Here is a 16,924-nt window from a genome sequence, read left to right as displayed (position 1 = left end):
CTCCAAAATGCCCGGACTCACCAGTCCAACTGAAACCAAGGTGATCACCAATGATGGACAGCCTCTGCTCCTTCCTTTCTATGACCTCCTCTGGGTCTACTGCAAACAGCATCACATCAAACAGCATCATACAATGGTAGGATCCCATTAGAACAGCACTGCACTTGTTGAACAGTTGAACCATCAGAGGAAATGCAATGTTGTATTAGGATGCTAACTGTTCAGTGCATGCAAACAGGGAGAATTATCTCAGATGACCTGCCTTAACCCTACATGCAGCTACTCTTACATATACTTTTGATCCACCACATTCTTAAAATATATATTTGAACCAAAGCTCTCCAAGGCATCAATCTTGAGATTCTCAAGAACACAACAGGAAAATAGACAAGACAGTACAGAAAAAGACGACACAAAATAAGACAACACTGCAGCCGTCACAAAAACTGTGGCTGGAAGAAGAACATAAATCTGTCACAACAGAGAGAAAGAGAAAGAGATAGAGAAGGAAGCTGACTGGACATGATGTACTACCTTCACGTTGGGTTTTGGTGGCTTCATCTGGGACCTGCTGCGTGGGAGTCTCCACACATGGGTCATCCCATTGGGGTCTCGTTCCAACAAGGGTTTCAGGAACACAGGACAGTGGCACCTTGACAAGAGTTACATTCTCTATCCCGTCAACGACATTAAAGGTATTGCTGTCACCAACAACTGGGGTCACCTGCACACTGTCTTCCTGAATTGTTTCTTCAACAGTCTTCACAACTTCATGACTTATTTCTTGGACTGATTCAAATGAATTTTCGACATATGTTTCAAAGATCTGTTGTTCTTTGTTTTCTTTTATTGTCCCAGAACAGTGAAGAGTCTGTCCAGGTTTGTCCTTAATGGACAATTTAGAGTGGACTGTGGTTTTTGTAGCTGGGTCTTCTTTCTTAAAGTGCTTCCGACCATCTCCCTCACAAAAGCTGGTTTTAAGGGCCCTTTTGGATGTGGTAGCTCCTTGGGAACATGTGTCAGTCTCAGATTTGCTCCTCTTTCCCTGTTTGATAGGTGACAGACCTCCTTGGACCTTGGGTAATTCTGCCCGTTTTATTATCGGGTCAGAATCAGATTTTGTCCTCTTTTCTTGCTTTATAGGAAATTTTCCTTTTTGGACTTTAAAGGAATCTATTTGTTTTAGCTTTGGATCAGAACTAGGCTGGGTCATCAACAAAGAAGTATCACTCTCGGATTTGGTTCTCTTTTCCTGTTTAGTGGGTAACTTTCCTTTTTGGACTTTGAGAGATTCTGCCCGCTTCACCACTTGCTCAGAACCAGGCTGGGATTTGAGCAAAGCAGTGTCAGTCTCTGACTTGGTTCTCTTTTCCTGTTTAGTGGGTAACTTTTCTTTTTGGACTTTGAGAGATTCTGCCCGCTTCACCACTTGGTCAGGACCAGGTTGTGATTTGAGTAAAGCAGCATCAGTCTCAGTTTTAGTCCTCTTTTCTTGCTTTGTGGGTAACTTCCCCCTTTGGGCTTTTGGGAATTCTCCATATTTTGCTGGTGAGCCAGTAAATGTTTGATGTTTAAATGAAGATGCATCAGGTTTGAGAAAAGAAGTGTCAGCCTCAGATTTGCTCCTCTTTCCCTGTTTAGTGGATGATGTGCCTGTCTGGACCTTGAGAGACACAGCACGCCTCACTGAGCTGTAACCAGCCTGAGATTTGACTGAAGAAGCTTTGAAAGATATTTTAGAGGTGGTTTTGATGTCCTTTCCAGTTTGGATCTGCAGATGAGGGGTGACAGATGCAGATGATGAAGGCAAGTCAGTGTGAGTCACAATAGGGGAAGCCAGCTCTAATGGGATTTCTGATTCCCCACCACAAAAGTCTGGGGCAGTTTCCTCAGAACGTGTGGGGGGTATGGGAGCAGATTCTTCAGCAGCTATGGGAGGTAACTCTTCTACACATGTGCGGACAGAATCCTCAGAATGTGTGGGAGGTAACTCTTCTACACATGTGGGGGCAGATTCCCTTCCAGGTGAGAGAGGTAATTCTTCTGCAGGTTTCTCGGCAGGTGTGGGTGGAGATTTCCCTGCAGGTGAAGGTAGTTCGACAACAGAGAGTTGCTCCTCTGGTGAGGAGTCTGAGGACTGTTCTGGATAGATGGATCTAGTGACCATTGAAAAAGCCGTGTTCACAAGTGTTACAGTGGAATCTGGAGAACCCACTTTAGTCTCTGTGAGGCTCCAGTCGGAAGTATCAACATGCTCAAGTTGTACCTCTGTTGCAGCCAAAACTTCTGCTGCATTAATCAGTGGATCTGATGAAATCAATGTCTGTTGAGGTGATAGAGTAGCATCTGCTTCAGAAGCCTCATATCCCACAGGATCTTCTCGAGCCTCCTCTGTGAGGCATTTTCCAATCTGAAAGAAGGCAAAGCCTTGGCCTTCATCCTCAAAGCTTCTCTTTGTCATGTCGATGGCACCACTTCTGGTCATCTCAAAAAGTTTCCCCTCCTGGAATAAGAAGGGGTTCTGACCTCCCATTGTTGCCTCTTCCATTGGGGTTCTATTAGGACTCATTCCCTGTGACTGTCGGTCAAGTTCAAAGGCATCATCATCCTCTTGCACAGTGCTCCAGGGAACCAGGCCTTGCAATGAATCTGAATTTTCAACAATTGCCATAGATTGCATTTTAAGAGGTCCCTCACCCTTGTTTTCCAGACAGACAGAAAGGGGCATTTCTGATCTGTGCTGTGTTTGTTCCAAACTAGTGAAAGAAACATTTAGGTCTTCAAAGGAATCTTCATGTTGGCCCATTGTCTTGGAATGTATTCTGTGATTATCTGTGATTTTACGCACCACACTGCTCTCTGCTTGGCTCTCCATAGCAGTACATGAATCCCAGGCCTTTTCTTCCCTATCAGCTAATTTACCTTTTGTGATTTCTTTCAGGTATTCTTCTTTCTCTCCTCTGTACTCTTTATCAGTAATGTCAACCTCGTCTTTAATATCTGGGTCACTTTCCGAGGAGCTCCTGCCTTTTGAGACTGCTCTCCTATCCTCTCCAGACTCAGGAGCAGAATTGGTGTCTGCTGTTTTTACATCATTTCTACTTTCCCATTTGCTTTTAGCATCTTGTTCCATTTCATCAAAGGTTTTAATTTTTGCAGCCATTTTGAACATCTCCTCCTCCGGTGTGAACTGCCTTTGAGGGTCATTGCTTCCTGCATCATCTTCTTCCTCCTCAACATCCTCAGGAATTACAGTTGGTTTCCTGAATCCTGGCTGGGCTTGTGGATCTGGTGTTTTTGGAGTGACTTCATAACTCACTTCCTCAGAACTTGGGGTATCAGGTGAAAGAGGAGTCTTGCCTGAACTTTCAATTTGGGAGGTCTGTTCATAACTATCATCATCAACAGCACTGCCTTCTGGGTCTCTAAGCAGTCTAGTGCCCACTGGGTCCAGCGTGCTGTCTGGTTTATTGGATAATAACCGACCAGCAGGTATGGTATGCTCTGCCACCGCAGTAAAGCTTGGTTTTGTACCCTGATCAACAGGGCTGTTTTCTAATGAGTCATGGCAAGGGGATTCCTTAGTTGGGCTTGGCTCAATAGAGTCTGGAGATCTGTGAGAGGAGTCTTCTACAATGGGACTGCCCTCCAGAGAGTCCATCTGGCTAATTATCGTAGGGTTTTCAGCAGAGGGGCTGAGGGCCTGTAGGTCCTGCTGTCCCAAAGGCAGATCTAAGGTAGCTGGATCATGACAGGTGCCTTGTTCTGACCCTGTAGCAGTGGAACATGTTACCAAAAACAGGCTGCCATCATGAGTAGCTCCTGTATTTTTCAAAACATTGCTGGTCTTAGGGGTTTGCTGACCCAGGCTGAAGCTCAGTGGGTCTGTGGCACCCTCTTGCCTGATATCCACACATCCATCCTGAACTTTGTCAGCCCGGCTGGCTCCTCCTCTGGCTGCAGAAGAGTCCAAGTCACACTGAGTGGCAGGGGCTTCATTAGCAGTTGTTGAGTCTTTATCCTCACCATCTCCTGTTTTTCTGAATAGCTGGGACTCAGTGTTGACCTCTGGTTCAGCTCTGATGAGGGCACTGATGTCCTCTGAACACATACAATCTGGACTGATCTGTGATTCATCTAAATGTCCAGCATCCAGTAAAGAATCATCTCTCTGTGAATGAAGAGTTGTCATGGTATCTATTGGCTCAGTTGTATGTGCTATGCTCAAGAGCTCTGTTTCCGTGGTGGTGGTGGTAATGGCTTTGTGCTCAAACAGCCCAGACTTACACTTTGAAGGGTCCTGCCCTGTTTGGAATGTTTTCATTAGTTCTCGAACAGACATTGTCTCTTCCAGCCTCTCAGTCTGAGATCTGGGAGACCTGGGGGATTTAGGAAGAGCTTGCTGCTCAGTGATATAAGAGGAGCTGCTTTCCACATTCACCTGCGAATGCTTCTGCTTCCATCCTTTCTCCTCCTCTTCAACTTTCTGTTGAAGTGCTTTCACTTTGTCCTTTATGGAGCCGATGGGGGTCTCTTCAACCCCTGGGGAAGGTGCAAAAGGGCTCCTGACTGGAGGAGAATTCAGAGTGGTTTCTCCCTGAAGAGACTCCTCTGAGCTGAACCTGTGAAAATCTGACTCAGAGCCAGGTGTGTGAGGCTCATCAGTGCCTCTCCTCTCTTTCAGTTTCCTCCGAGCTGGCTTCCTGATTCCACCACTGGTATACTTGATTTCTTGTTTCCCCCTGCTCACAATGACCTCTTCAAACCTCTCTTCAACCACATCCTCTGGGAGCTGGCGGTGTGCCTCAGGCAGCTGTGTGAAGTACTGTTGGAGGTCTTCACTCAGGTGTGTGACCATGCCTTTCATGTCCTTGCCCATTTGTGGTCTGGCAGACCCCTTGTTTATTCTCACTTCTTGCATGAGGGGTTCCTGAATCTCAAACAGTGCTGTTTTTTTGGCTTCTCCAATTTCTGCATCACTGAGGAAGACCCATCCTTCCTCCTCATGTCCTGATGCATCTTCTGACCCCATACTCATACATGAACCTCCCCTCAGAATCTCATCAACCTTTTCCAGATCTTCTTTGACTTTTCCCACAATCTGCAGAGGCTCCCCCGGCTCATCCCCTGTCTGGCTCTGCTGCCGGGCCTCTCCAACAGTGGGGCATGGCACCTCTTTTTGCTCTGAGGCCAGGATGACTGTCATTTTGATCAGGTCCTGTTTCAACTCAGACACTTCAGACAGTAGGTCTGGCCCAGGTAAGGCAGTTGGCTGGGGAAGGGGCTGCATACTCTCATCTTCCATTTAGAAAACATTCATTCAGAAAAAAGGAAAATCAAGATGCCAATGGAAAAGAGGTTGGGAGAATGTGAACAGGATTAGAACAGTATAATCTATTTGATTTAAAAGGTAATGAGGAAAGAATTAAGATTACAAACAGGAGGGTGGGAGGTCAAACTGGGAGTCTTTCTCTAGGGGTCTTTGCTTTGGATGGCACAATGTCAGCAGAAACAAAATAAATAGAATGACAGACAGGGGAATGATTTCAGCAGGAAATAACTTGCTTTTGCACTCAGTATGTTTAACTTCTGCACACAGGACAAATACCAAAGCAAGAAGCAATCCAAAGCAAATTAATGAAAAACGCACCACAAATTTTACACAAGGAGAAACAAGGTCATACATAAAAACAGACAAGGCATCTCAAGATTGTAAAATAATAAAAGTTTCTATCTACAGAATAAGGTAGTATTTCAAAATAAAACGGTGACAATAAACTGTCAGTTTGGGACTTCAAAGCAAATTTCAAAGAATTTAACAGTAAAATATCATTAGAAATAAAAAAATTTTCAAGCTCCTGACAAAAAAGGACAGTTCTAAAGCCTATGCTGCCTCCAGCAGACCCCCATGTACATAAAGCAAAATAAAGGGAATAACTACAATAAAAAATGAAAATAACCACTGCCAATCTAGTGAGTGAATGAATGCATTCCAAAGAGCAGTGTTTTGCAAAATCCAAAACACTTGCACTCTGACACAGTCACACACAGTGTAAGTCAAGTTATTTCCATGCAAAAACAAAATATCATGTATGCTTCACATGAGGAACGAGTCAGGGTGGGTATTAATGCAAAGACACTCAAACGCATTCAAAATGCAATCTGTACAATTTCAGACAGATTAAAATGTGCCGTGCGTAGAATTTAGTGGCATCTAGCGGAATGTAAAATAATATTCATAAGTATGTTTTAATTAGTGTATAATCCCATGAAAATAAGAATCGTTGTGTTTTCATTACCTTAGAATGAGCCCTTTATATCTACATAGGGAGTGGGTCCGCTTCCACGGTGGCCGGCATGTTGCGCCGCCACCGTGGGTAGCCCAGAACAGACAAACAGCTCTAGATCGAGGGCCTTTCACGTTTTTTTTTTTTTTTTGCGTTTTTAATTTTGGTGGGTGGCACGAATGCAGCCGTTGTAAGATGAAGAAGAAGAAAGAAGAGACTGTGTGGTCATATTGTCTTGGACAATTCGTTTGTGAAATACGTGCATTTGTGATGCCTGGGTACCTTCCAAAATAGCTGTGCGTAATACCACACGTGTTGATTACGGCATTGTCGCCCTTTTTAGTACAGTCTGGCTTGACTGACAATCCATTTATTCAGTAGGTGAAAGTATAAGTTTTCTAACGATGTATAATGTGTCTAATTTTGCTTTAGGAATAGCATTTTATTGGTCAGCGTAATCAAAAATGTTGTTATCACACTCACTTACGCACTCTGTGGTAGCAGTAAAAGACGCTGCACCTAACGAAATGTTGTCAACGATTTTTAGTAATTTCTTGGAAAATACTATTATTATTGAGGACTTCTGGGCATAGCTAATCCATATGTTTGCTGATACACCTAGCTGACATCGTTTTCTGGTGTAAGACAGAAGCAGATAGAGACAGAGACAATAAATCAATTATATAAGTATTACTGCTCAAAATATTTCGGTTATATACATTATTTTTGAAATTGAGTGGCTTTAAATAGGTTAGTGGTATTTTATAATGAGGATATTTCACACTGTAATGTAAGCATTAGTTAGTAGTGATAGTTTTTGTGACTCATCATGTCTTTCTATGATTTACCATGCAAAGCAGCTAACGTTAGCGATAAAACGGTACCACAATGTGGAACCATTAACAATCATAATCGCTATCTTACTTGTAATCTATGACCTATAGTTTTACAGACTAAATACAATTTATAAATCTATCAAGGAACCTCATCACTTGACACTTGGCTACTCGATTACATCATTTTTGGAACTTACAGGCCACCGTAGCTTCTCCTATGTCGTTGGAAAGGGAGGGGTGAGGGGAGGTGGGGGGGGGGGCATTCAGTTGGTTGCAATCTGCAACCTCACCGCTAGATGCCACTAAATTCTACACACTGCACCTTTAAATATTTTAAATGCATATTTAGAAATAAAAATTCATTACAAATGTATACAATTTCTGATGAAAACAAATCCATAATGGAAGGTGTGTTTACCACAATAATGCATTATGAATGAGTTCGTAAAATTATGGCTGCGAAAGGAGATGGTAGTTAGAGAATGACTGCGTCGAAGTGAAAAGCGAAAGTATCTGAGATGCAGGCTGGATGGTTGTGTGTGTCTGAGACTCAGGCTAGAGGGTTGTGTGTCTGAGACGCAGGCTGGAGGGTTGTGTGTCTGAGACTCAGGCTGGAGGGTTGTGTGTCTGAGACGCAGGCTGGAGGGTTGTGTGTCTGAGACTCAGGCTAGAGGGTTGTGTGTCTGAGACGCAGGCTGGAGGGTTGTGTGTCTGAGACGCAGGCTGGAGGGTTGTGTGTCTGAGATGCAGGCTGGAGGGTTGTGTGTCTGAGACGCAGGCTGGAGGGTTGTGTGTCTGAGACGCAGGCTGGAGGGTTGTTTGTGTGTCTGAGACGCAGGCTGGAGGGTTGTGTGTGGGTCTGAGACTCAGGCTGGAGGGTTTGTATGTCTGAGACTCAGGCTGGAGGGTTGTGTGTCTGAGACTCAGGCTGGAGGGTTGTGTGTGTGTCAGACTCAGGCTGGAGGGTTGTGTGTGTGTCAGACTCAGGCTGGAGGGTTGTGTGCATGTCTGAGACTCAGGCTGGAGGGTTGTGTGCATGTCTGAGACTCAGGCTGGAGGGTTGTGTGTGTCTGAGACTCAGGCTGGAGAGTTGTGTCTGTGTGAGACTCAGGCTGGATGGTTGTGTGTTTGAGACTCAGGCTGGAGGGTTGTGTGTGGGTCTGAGACTCAGGCTGGAGGGTTGTGTGTGCCTGAGACTCAGGCTAGATGGTTGTTTGTGTGTCTGAGACGCAGGCTGGAGGGTTGTGTGTCTGAGACGCAGGCTGGAGGGTTGTTTGTGTGTCTGAGACGCAGGCTGGAGGGTTGTGTGTGGGTCTGAGACTCAGGCTGGAGGGTTTGTATGTCTGAGACTCAGGCTGGAGGGTTGTGTGTCTGAGACTCAGGCTGGAGGGTTGTGTGTCTGAGACGCAGGCTGGAGGGTTGTGTGTCTGAGACGCAGGCTGGAGGGTTGTGTGTCTGAGACGCAGGCTGGAGGGTTGTGTGTCTGAGACGCAGGCTGGAGGGTTGTGTGTCTGAGACGCAGGCTAGAGGGTTGTGTGTCTGAGACGCAGGCTGGAGGGTTGTGTGTCTGAGACGCAGGCTGGAGGGTTGTGTGTCTGAGACGCAGGCTGGAGGGTTGTGTGTGCCTGAGACTCAGGCTGGAGGGTTGTGTGTGCCTGAGACTCAGGCTAGATGGTTGTGCGTGTGCCTGAGACTCAGGCTGGAGGGTTGTGTGTGCCTGAGACTCAGGCTGGATGGTTGTGTGTGTTTCTGAGACTCAGGCTGGAGGGTTGTGTGTGCCTGAGACTCAGGCTGGAGGGTTGTGTGTGCCTGAGACTCAGGCTGGATGGTTGTGTGTGTGTCTGAGACTCAGGCTGGAGGGTTGTGTGTGCCTGAGACTCAGGCTGGAGGGTTGTGTGTGCCTGAGACTCAGGCTAGATGGTTGTGCGTGTGCCTGAGACTCAGGCTGGAGGGTTGTGTGTGCCTGAGACTCAGGCTGGATGGTTGTGTGTGTGCCTGAGACTCAGGCTGGAGGGTTGTGTGTGGGTCTGAGACTCAGGCTGGAGGGTTGTGTGTGTCTGAGACTCAGGCTGGAGGGTTGTGTGTGTCTGAGACTCAGGCTGGAGAGTTGTGTCTGTGTGAGACTCAGGCTGGAGGGTTGTGTGTTTGAGACTCAGGCTGGAGGGTTGTGTGTGGGTCTGAGACTCAGGCTGGAGGGTTGTGTGTGCCTGAGACTCAGGCTGGATGGTTGTGTGCGTGAGACTCAGGCTGGAGGGTTTTTCGTCTCTCAGAAGTGGGGTGGACAGGTCTGAGGGTGTGTGCCACATCTACAGTCATTTTAGGGCTGAGTTAGAGCCTCAGAGTGAGTCCCTTACTGGGGGTGGGGTAGGTGCATGTTAATATATTTTAATGAGACAAACACATAGCTGTACAAGGTTTTAAAATGTGGCAGGTCAGGACAGATACAGCAGAACACTTTGGGATTGATTTTAATGGGTCATGCATGTCATTATGTTATCCATATTTGCCGAATTACACACATGCAAGGCTAATTGTTGTAAATTGGAAATGTAAATGTAAACCAATGTGTTGAATGCAAATAAATTTGAAATCCAAGTGAAAATATGGTAATTATTCATATTCAATGGACCGTATAAAAGCAGACCACATCTTACATTTTTCATGTATCCTGTCAATCTGCAAGAAAAGAAATAAAAATAATATTGCATATTAAACATCAAATCCTCAAAATACACTCTGATGTTCCTGCTATAACAAGACATGAATAAATCTGTACCAGTGTAAACATGATTCTGGCCAAAGCCACGGCAGGATCACCGCATATTTTAATCTTACTTGATGCATCAGTGATGTCTGTTTGTACATATACAGTGCCCTCCATAATGTCTGGGACAAATACATTTTTTGATTTGGCTCTGTACTCCACAATTTTAGATTTGTAATCAAACTATTTACATGTGGTTAAAGTGCAGATTCTTACCTTTTCTTAAAGGGTATTTTTATACAGTTTGGTTTCGTCGCGTAGATATTACAGCACTTTTAATATATAGCCCCATTATCTGACCCATTTCAGGGCTCCATAGTGTTTTGGACATATCAATGTTATGTAAATTAAAGTTGTCATGTTTACTACTTTGTTGCATATGCTACGCATGCTTGAAAATCTGTGACCCATAGATATCACCAAGTACTGAGAATCTTCTCTGGTGATACTCTGCCAGGTCTGTACTGCAGCCATCTTCAGCTTCTGCCTGTTTTGGGGACAAGGTGGCTTGCATTTTCTCTTCAGCATATGAAACGCATTTTCAGTCAGATTCAGATCAAGTGGCTGACTTGGGCAGTCAATAATTTTCTAGTTTTTGGATTTCAAAAACTCCTTAGTTGCTTTAGTCTGCTTTATCTTGAGTAGATAAGATTCTTCTGTACACTTAAACATTCATTCTGCTGCTACAAGCACTTACATCATCAAGTGAGCCAGTATCTGTAGCAGCTATACATGCCCAAACCATTACACCCTAATCACAATGTTTCACAGATGATGGGGGGGGGGGGGGGGGTGGTTAGGATAATGAACAGTTCCTTTTAGCCTCCACACTTTGTTCTTGCCAGCTCTCTGTTACACATGAATCTTGGTCTCACCTGTCCTTAAGACCTCTTTCCAGAACTCTACTCTTTTAGGTGCTTCTTAGCAAACTGGCCATCCTATTTTGTGACCTGTATCTTTCAGTGTAGTCTCTGTAGTTTTGTTGATAATGTTTTCTGCGAACAGTAGTCACTGACAAATCCATGCCTGTCTCCTTACGAGTGTTTCTGATCTGTCGCACAGATTTGTCTTCATTGTGAATTGAAGAATTCTTTGGTCATCGACTGCAGAGATCTTCCTTAACCTAAGTTCACCAGTGCACTCTTTCTTCGTAATGATGTTCCAAACTGTTGATTTCGGTGAGCCTAAGGTTTTGCCAATGTCTCTGATAGTTCCTTCTTATTATTCAGCCTCATAATGGCTTCCTTTATTTTCATTGACACTACTCAGGTCCTCATGTTGACACATGCCAATAAAAGACTCCAAAGGCAACCAAAAGCCTTGAATCAAGACTAGATACTGAAAGTCTCTTTTACCTGCACTAAGGAAGTAACTGAACACACACGACAAATCAAAACCACCTGTACAGCTATCTGTCCCAAATATTATGGTGCCCTGAAATGGAGGGGGGGGGGTGTTGAATTAAAGATGCTGTAATTTCTCCATAGTGAAACCAACATGTATAAAAATCAAAAATACTTTTTAATAAATGCTGAGAATCTGCACTTTAACCACATATGCATTGTTTGATTACTAATCCAAAATTGCAGTACAGAACTAAGTCTTTATCCCAAACAAGAAACCAGGCTCAGAATACCTGCTGATCTGCTTCCTGATCTGAATCACAGTCCTTCTCAGGTGCAGTAGCAGGGAAACGGAGACGGAGGAGTCAGCCATAGGGGGTTACCATGGTAATGGAGAGCAGGCATGGTCAAGGAGAAAAAAGAAAAACTGAAGTTATTTTCTATGAACACTATGAAATGAATTCAACATTTGTCCTTCCTTAAATTTGCTTTAAATGTAAACGCAAACAATACAATATCTCTTCACAAACTCAACATAGCAAGTTCATTTTGAGCATGCAGGGAGTGTGATGTTCAGGTGTGCTTACCTTTGAGTATGCAGGGAGTGTGATGTTCAGGTTGCAGATAGCCTTGTGGGTGGCACTTCGGTAAGCTCTGGGCTCTTTTGTGAAGGACAAACGACCACAGGGCTCCTGAGCGCTGTCTCGAACCTGAAATCAGAGAGAAACACGCGTGGCTCAGATTCCCGCTTGCAGCATTTAAAATCTGAGGTGGTACTTAATGAACAGGCCACATGAGTGAATGAGTAAATGCACTGACTTTAATGAACAGGCCATATGAGTGAATGAGTAAATGCACTGACTTTAATGAACAGGCCATATGAGTGAATGAGTAAATGCACTGACTTTAATGAACAGGCCATATGAGTGAATGAGTAAATGCACTGACTTTAGTGAACAGGCCATATGAGTGAATGAGTTAAATGCACTGACTTTAATGAACAGGCCATATGAGTGAATGAGTAAATGCACTGACTTTAATGAACAGGCCATATGAGTGAATGAGTGAATGTACTGACTTTAATGAACAGGCCATATGAGTGAATGAGTGAATGTACTGACTTTAATGAACAGGCCATATGAGTGAATGAGTAAATGCACTGACTTTAGTGAACAGGCCATATGAGTGAATGAGTAAATGCATTGACTTTAATGAACAGGCCATATGAGTGAATGAGTGAATGTACTGACTTTAATGAACAGGCCATATGAGTGAATGAGTGAATGTACTGACTTTAACAAACAGGGCCAGACGGTTCTCCTTGAAGGCAAAGAAGCTGAAGAGATGCTGCTGACCACTCTTAGTCAGAGGGACAAGGTTCCCAAAGCAGTCGGCATATATGGGCTTCCCCTCCAGAACCTGGAGAGCAGGACAGAAGGTGAGCAAAGGAAAGGAGAGAGAGATGAAGAGCGAAAGAAAGGAAAGGAGAGTGTGTGTTCTTTAAAAACTCAGACAATTTCACTCTCTTAACAACTGTACCACTGACCCCCACATCACTTTGGCACACACCCCAACACAGCTGAACCCTAACATCACTCACCCCCAACACCACTATCCTCCACATTATTGCTCCACTCACCTCCACATCACGACTGCGAGCCACCTCAGTGAAATTCTCCTGCTGCTCCAGGGTTTTGTCCATCTTGTCATCGGTCATGCAGAAGCAGCGGAGCCGGGCTTCAATGGAGTCCAGAGTTTTAGCAAATATGACAAATTTGGCCATGTATGGGACACAGATGACCTCCCGGTACACCTGAGAGGAGATAGCCACCGACTCCTGTACCTGCAAACAGTCCACCAGCCAAAACCTGCAGGGACACCACACCATCAATCACCCAACCAACCACAGCACCATCACCTCGTCACCAAACCACCCACAAAATCACCCCCTCAACTAACCACACTAACCTCGTCACCAAACCACCCACAAAATCACCCCCTCAACTAACCACACTAACCTCATCACCAAACCACCCACAAAATCACCCCCTCAACTAACCACACTAACCTCATCACCAAACCACCCACAAAATCACCCCCTCAACTAAGCACTCACAATACCACCTCATCAGCCAACCAACCACCCAAAACACTCAGTCAACCATCCATTCAGTAGACCACTTCTATCTATTGGTTGATCAGTATCAATCTAAAATACAAATCAAGCAATCCATTCAATCAATCAATTTGGTGAGTGAGTTACCTTGCAGATACATTAGTGGTGAAAGACACACAGTCATTTGTGAAGGTGAGCGGTGTACTGCCTGTTATGTCCTCCCATTGGGCTGGAGTGGTGCCACCTGAAAATAAACAAAATGAAGTGTACTATGGTGGTGCTTTTACACCTGCAACGTTCATGGTAATATGGAGAAGTATGCTGGTATGTGGCAATAACACAATGTGGCCTGTAGAAGAGTACAGTGTACCATTGTGTGTGGCAGTAGCATAATATGGCCTGTAGGGGGTCACCCACCAGTGATACTGCACAGTAGACGCAGAGTGGGCATGTCTCCCCCATACCCTCTTGCCATTGCTTCATTAGCTGAGGTCTTAGGGACAGGGATCGTCATGGTGATGGGTTTGTGGAACTTTCTCCTCCTGGGCTCCAGCGTGATAATGGGACCAAATGTGGCCTTGTTACCCAGAATCCTCCTCACCAGGTCCACTTCAATGGGCTGAGCCTGAGGAAGGATGATGGAGACACACAGTTACAGTTACTGCATAGTCACACCGACACGCACACCTACACACTCATCCACACCTACATACACTCACACATCCAAATACACCCACCTACTCACACAAACCCACCCACACCTACACATACTCACAAACGCCCACCCACACCTACACCCCACCTAGGGGCGACATAGCTCAGGAGGTAAGACCGATTGTCTGGCAGTCGGTGGGTTGCCGGTTCAAACCCCGCCCTGGGTGTGTCGAAGTGTCCTTGAGCAAGACACCTAACCCCTAACTGCTCTGGCGAATGAGAGGCATCAATTGTAAAGCGCTTTGGATAAAAGCGCTATATAAATGCAGTCCATTTACCATTTACCACCTACACACACTCACACAAACCCACCCACACCTACACCCCACCTACACACACTCAGACAAACCCACCCACACCTAGACTCACCCATACTCACATACACTCACACAAACCCACCCACACCTACACATACTCACACACACAACGTTCACTCACCCACACACATACACCTTTTAAATTCATAACAGGGATTAACAAAGTGAACTACAAGAGGATATTCAGGTTGAGTACTATTAGTAGAATGAGGGGACATTAACAAAATTGTGACAAAACAAAAGGTGAATTCCGTACAGACATTAGAAATCATTTTTCACACAAAGAGTAGACAATGTGTATAGCCTGCCAGGTGACATACTAGAGGCAGAAACAGGCTTGATACAGGTTATGTTATGTTTTATGTTACGTTACGTTACTTGCACACACTCACCCACCTACACATACACACCCGAACACACAACCACACATACACACACTCACCTAAATCTACATACACTCACCAACACATACACACATACACACATTCACCCGCACATTCATAACATAACATAATGATGAGAACAGGCCATTCAGCCCAACAATGCCATTATCCTGACTAAATTAGTTCTCTGCTTACATAAAGACTAGGTATTATCTAACACCATATCAAGCCTAGTCTTGGACATCCCCAGAGTTTCTGCCTGGCAGGATATTCCACGCACATGCACATGTGAACACACACACATACATACACACACATTCACATGCACATGCGCACACACACACATGGCTATTGCACACAAAGGCACATATACACATGCGCACACGCACACGCCCACGCATGCACGCACACACACACACACACAATACTCTCCAATGAAGGCCCTTCTTCCCTCATAATGCGGTCGTCACACACATGCTTGCTCCCTAATGAAGGTCCTCGCGTGCATGGGGTACCTGCAGGCCCACACGGATGCGCTTTGTCAGCGCTCCCTCAGGGAAGTGGGCCTGGATCTGCGGCACCACACTGCTGCTCAGCACGCCCCCCTCCGGCCCCATCAGCCTGCTGTCCTGCCGCACCCGGGATACCACCGCAAAGTACTGTGGGAAATCCCGCGTGATGATGCGATAGATCCGCTTTCTCTCCAGCTCCTCTGGGGCATCCAGCTCTGCACATTAACATGCAACATAATGTAGTAAGAATCTTGTAGCCTAGTAATAACATGGGTTAGCCTAGCACAGTAAGCTACCATAGATAAGTGTGCCATAGGTTAGCCTAGCACAGTAAGCTTCTATAGATGTGTGCTGTGGGTTAGCCTAGCGCAGTAAGCTAATATAGATACATATGCCATGGGTTAGCCTAGCACAGTAAGCTACAATAGATAAGTGTGCCATGGGTTAGCCTAGGACAGTAAGCTACTATAGATAAGAATGCCATGGTTTAGCCTAGCACAGCAAGGTACTATAGATGTGTGCTGTGGGTTAGCCTAGCGCAGTAAGCTAATATAGATAAGTGTGCCATGGTTTAGCCTAGCACAGTAAGCTACTATAGATAAGTGTGCCATGGGTTAGCCTAGCGCAGTAAGCTAATATAGATAAGTGTGCCATGGGTTAGCCTAGCGCAGTAAGCTAATATAGATAAGTGTGCCATGGGTTAGCCTAGCGCAGTAAGCTAATATAGATAAGTGTGCCATGGTTTAGCCTAGCGCAGTAAGCTACTATAGATAAGTGTGCCATGGGTTAGCCTAGCGCAGTAAGCTAATATAGATAAGTGTGCCGTGGGTTAGCCTAGCAGGAAAGAAGTTTTGATACACATGCTGCATGCATTATGCGTGTTGCATGCATAGAGTGTGCTGCATGTTGTATGTGTAGTGTGTGCTTTGTGCGTTCTATGTACAGAGCATGATGTGAGTCACTAATGCAGCGTGTGTTTGCACAGAGCGTGCCGTGTGAGTTACAGATGCAGTGTGTGTTTGCAGAGTGTTTCGTGTGTGAGCGGACCCTCGTCCATGCCGTTGAGGATCTGGTTGAGGTCCTCCTCGGTGTGTTCACAGTGGTGCTCTCTCCAGCTCTCCCCAGTCTCGCTGCGCAGGATCACCAGCTCCCGCTCCACCCCTCGCAGCGCCGCAAAGTGTGGGATCTCAACCACCACGGGCCTGACGTGCAATACACAACACCATCACCTCACCCAACACCGTCGCTGTACACAACACCATCACCTCACCCAACACCAATGCACACAGCACCATCCCGTACACAACACCGTCACCTCACACAACACCATCGCCTCACCCAACACCGTCACCTCACCCAACACCATCACCTCACCCAACACCATCACCGCACACAACACCTTCACCGCACACAACACCAATGCACACAGCACCATTCCGTACACAACACCGTCACCTCACACAACACCATCGCCTCACAAAACACTGTCACTGCACACAACACCGTCACCACACACAACACCAATGCACACAGCACCATCCCGTACACAAAACCATCACCACACACAACACCGTCAGCTTATACTAGGGAGGGCAAAACGAAGCTTTAGAATGTCGCCAGCAGTGTATGCGTGTGAGCTTGACAATACATTT

General features: G+C 45.5%; 1 protein-coding gene across 8 annotated transcripts in view; it reads right to left on the bottom strand.

Moving 5' to 3' along the window:
• Positions 1–16,924, bottom strand: part of ank2a (ankyrin 2a, neuronal) — an 86,888-nt gene that overhangs the window by 16,494 nt on the left and 53,470 nt on the right. For 5 of the 8 annotated variants that reach the window (XM_035418157.1, XM_035418158.1, XM_035418155.1 and 2 more), the window contains exons 31-41: positions 16,320–16,474; positions 15,276–15,487; positions 13,764–13,971; positions 13,494–13,590; positions 12,870–13,098; positions 12,524–12,649; positions 11,818–11,940; positions 11,524–11,559; positions 9,778–9,799; positions 535–5,298; positions 22–99 (exon numbers count right to left, since the gene is read on the bottom strand). In XM_035418157.1, the coding sequence (XP_035274048.1) occupies positions 22–99; positions 535–5,298; positions 9,778–9,799; positions 11,524–11,559; positions 11,818–11,940; positions 12,524–12,649; positions 12,870–13,098; positions 13,494–13,590; positions 13,764–13,971; positions 15,276–15,487; positions 16,320–16,474 (6,050 nt within the window). The remainder of the gene's footprint in view (positions 1–21; positions 100–534; positions 5,299–9,777; positions 9,800–11,523; positions 11,560–11,817; positions 11,941–12,523; positions 12,650–12,869; positions 13,099–13,493; positions 13,591–13,763; positions 13,972–15,275; positions 15,488–16,319; positions 16,475–16,924) is intronic. The other 3 variants (XM_035418154.1, XM_035418159.1, XM_035418160.1) reach the window with 3 other exon arrangements.

This window comes from Anguilla anguilla, chromosome 5, assembly GCF_013347855.1.
Source record: "Anguilla anguilla isolate fAngAng1 chromosome 5, fAngAng1.pri, whole genome shotgun sequence".
Taxonomy (NCBI): domain Eukaryota; kingdom Metazoa; phylum Chordata; class Actinopteri; order Anguilliformes; family Anguillidae; genus Anguilla; species Anguilla anguilla.
This window is presented reverse-complemented; position numbering and strand designations above follow the sequence as displayed.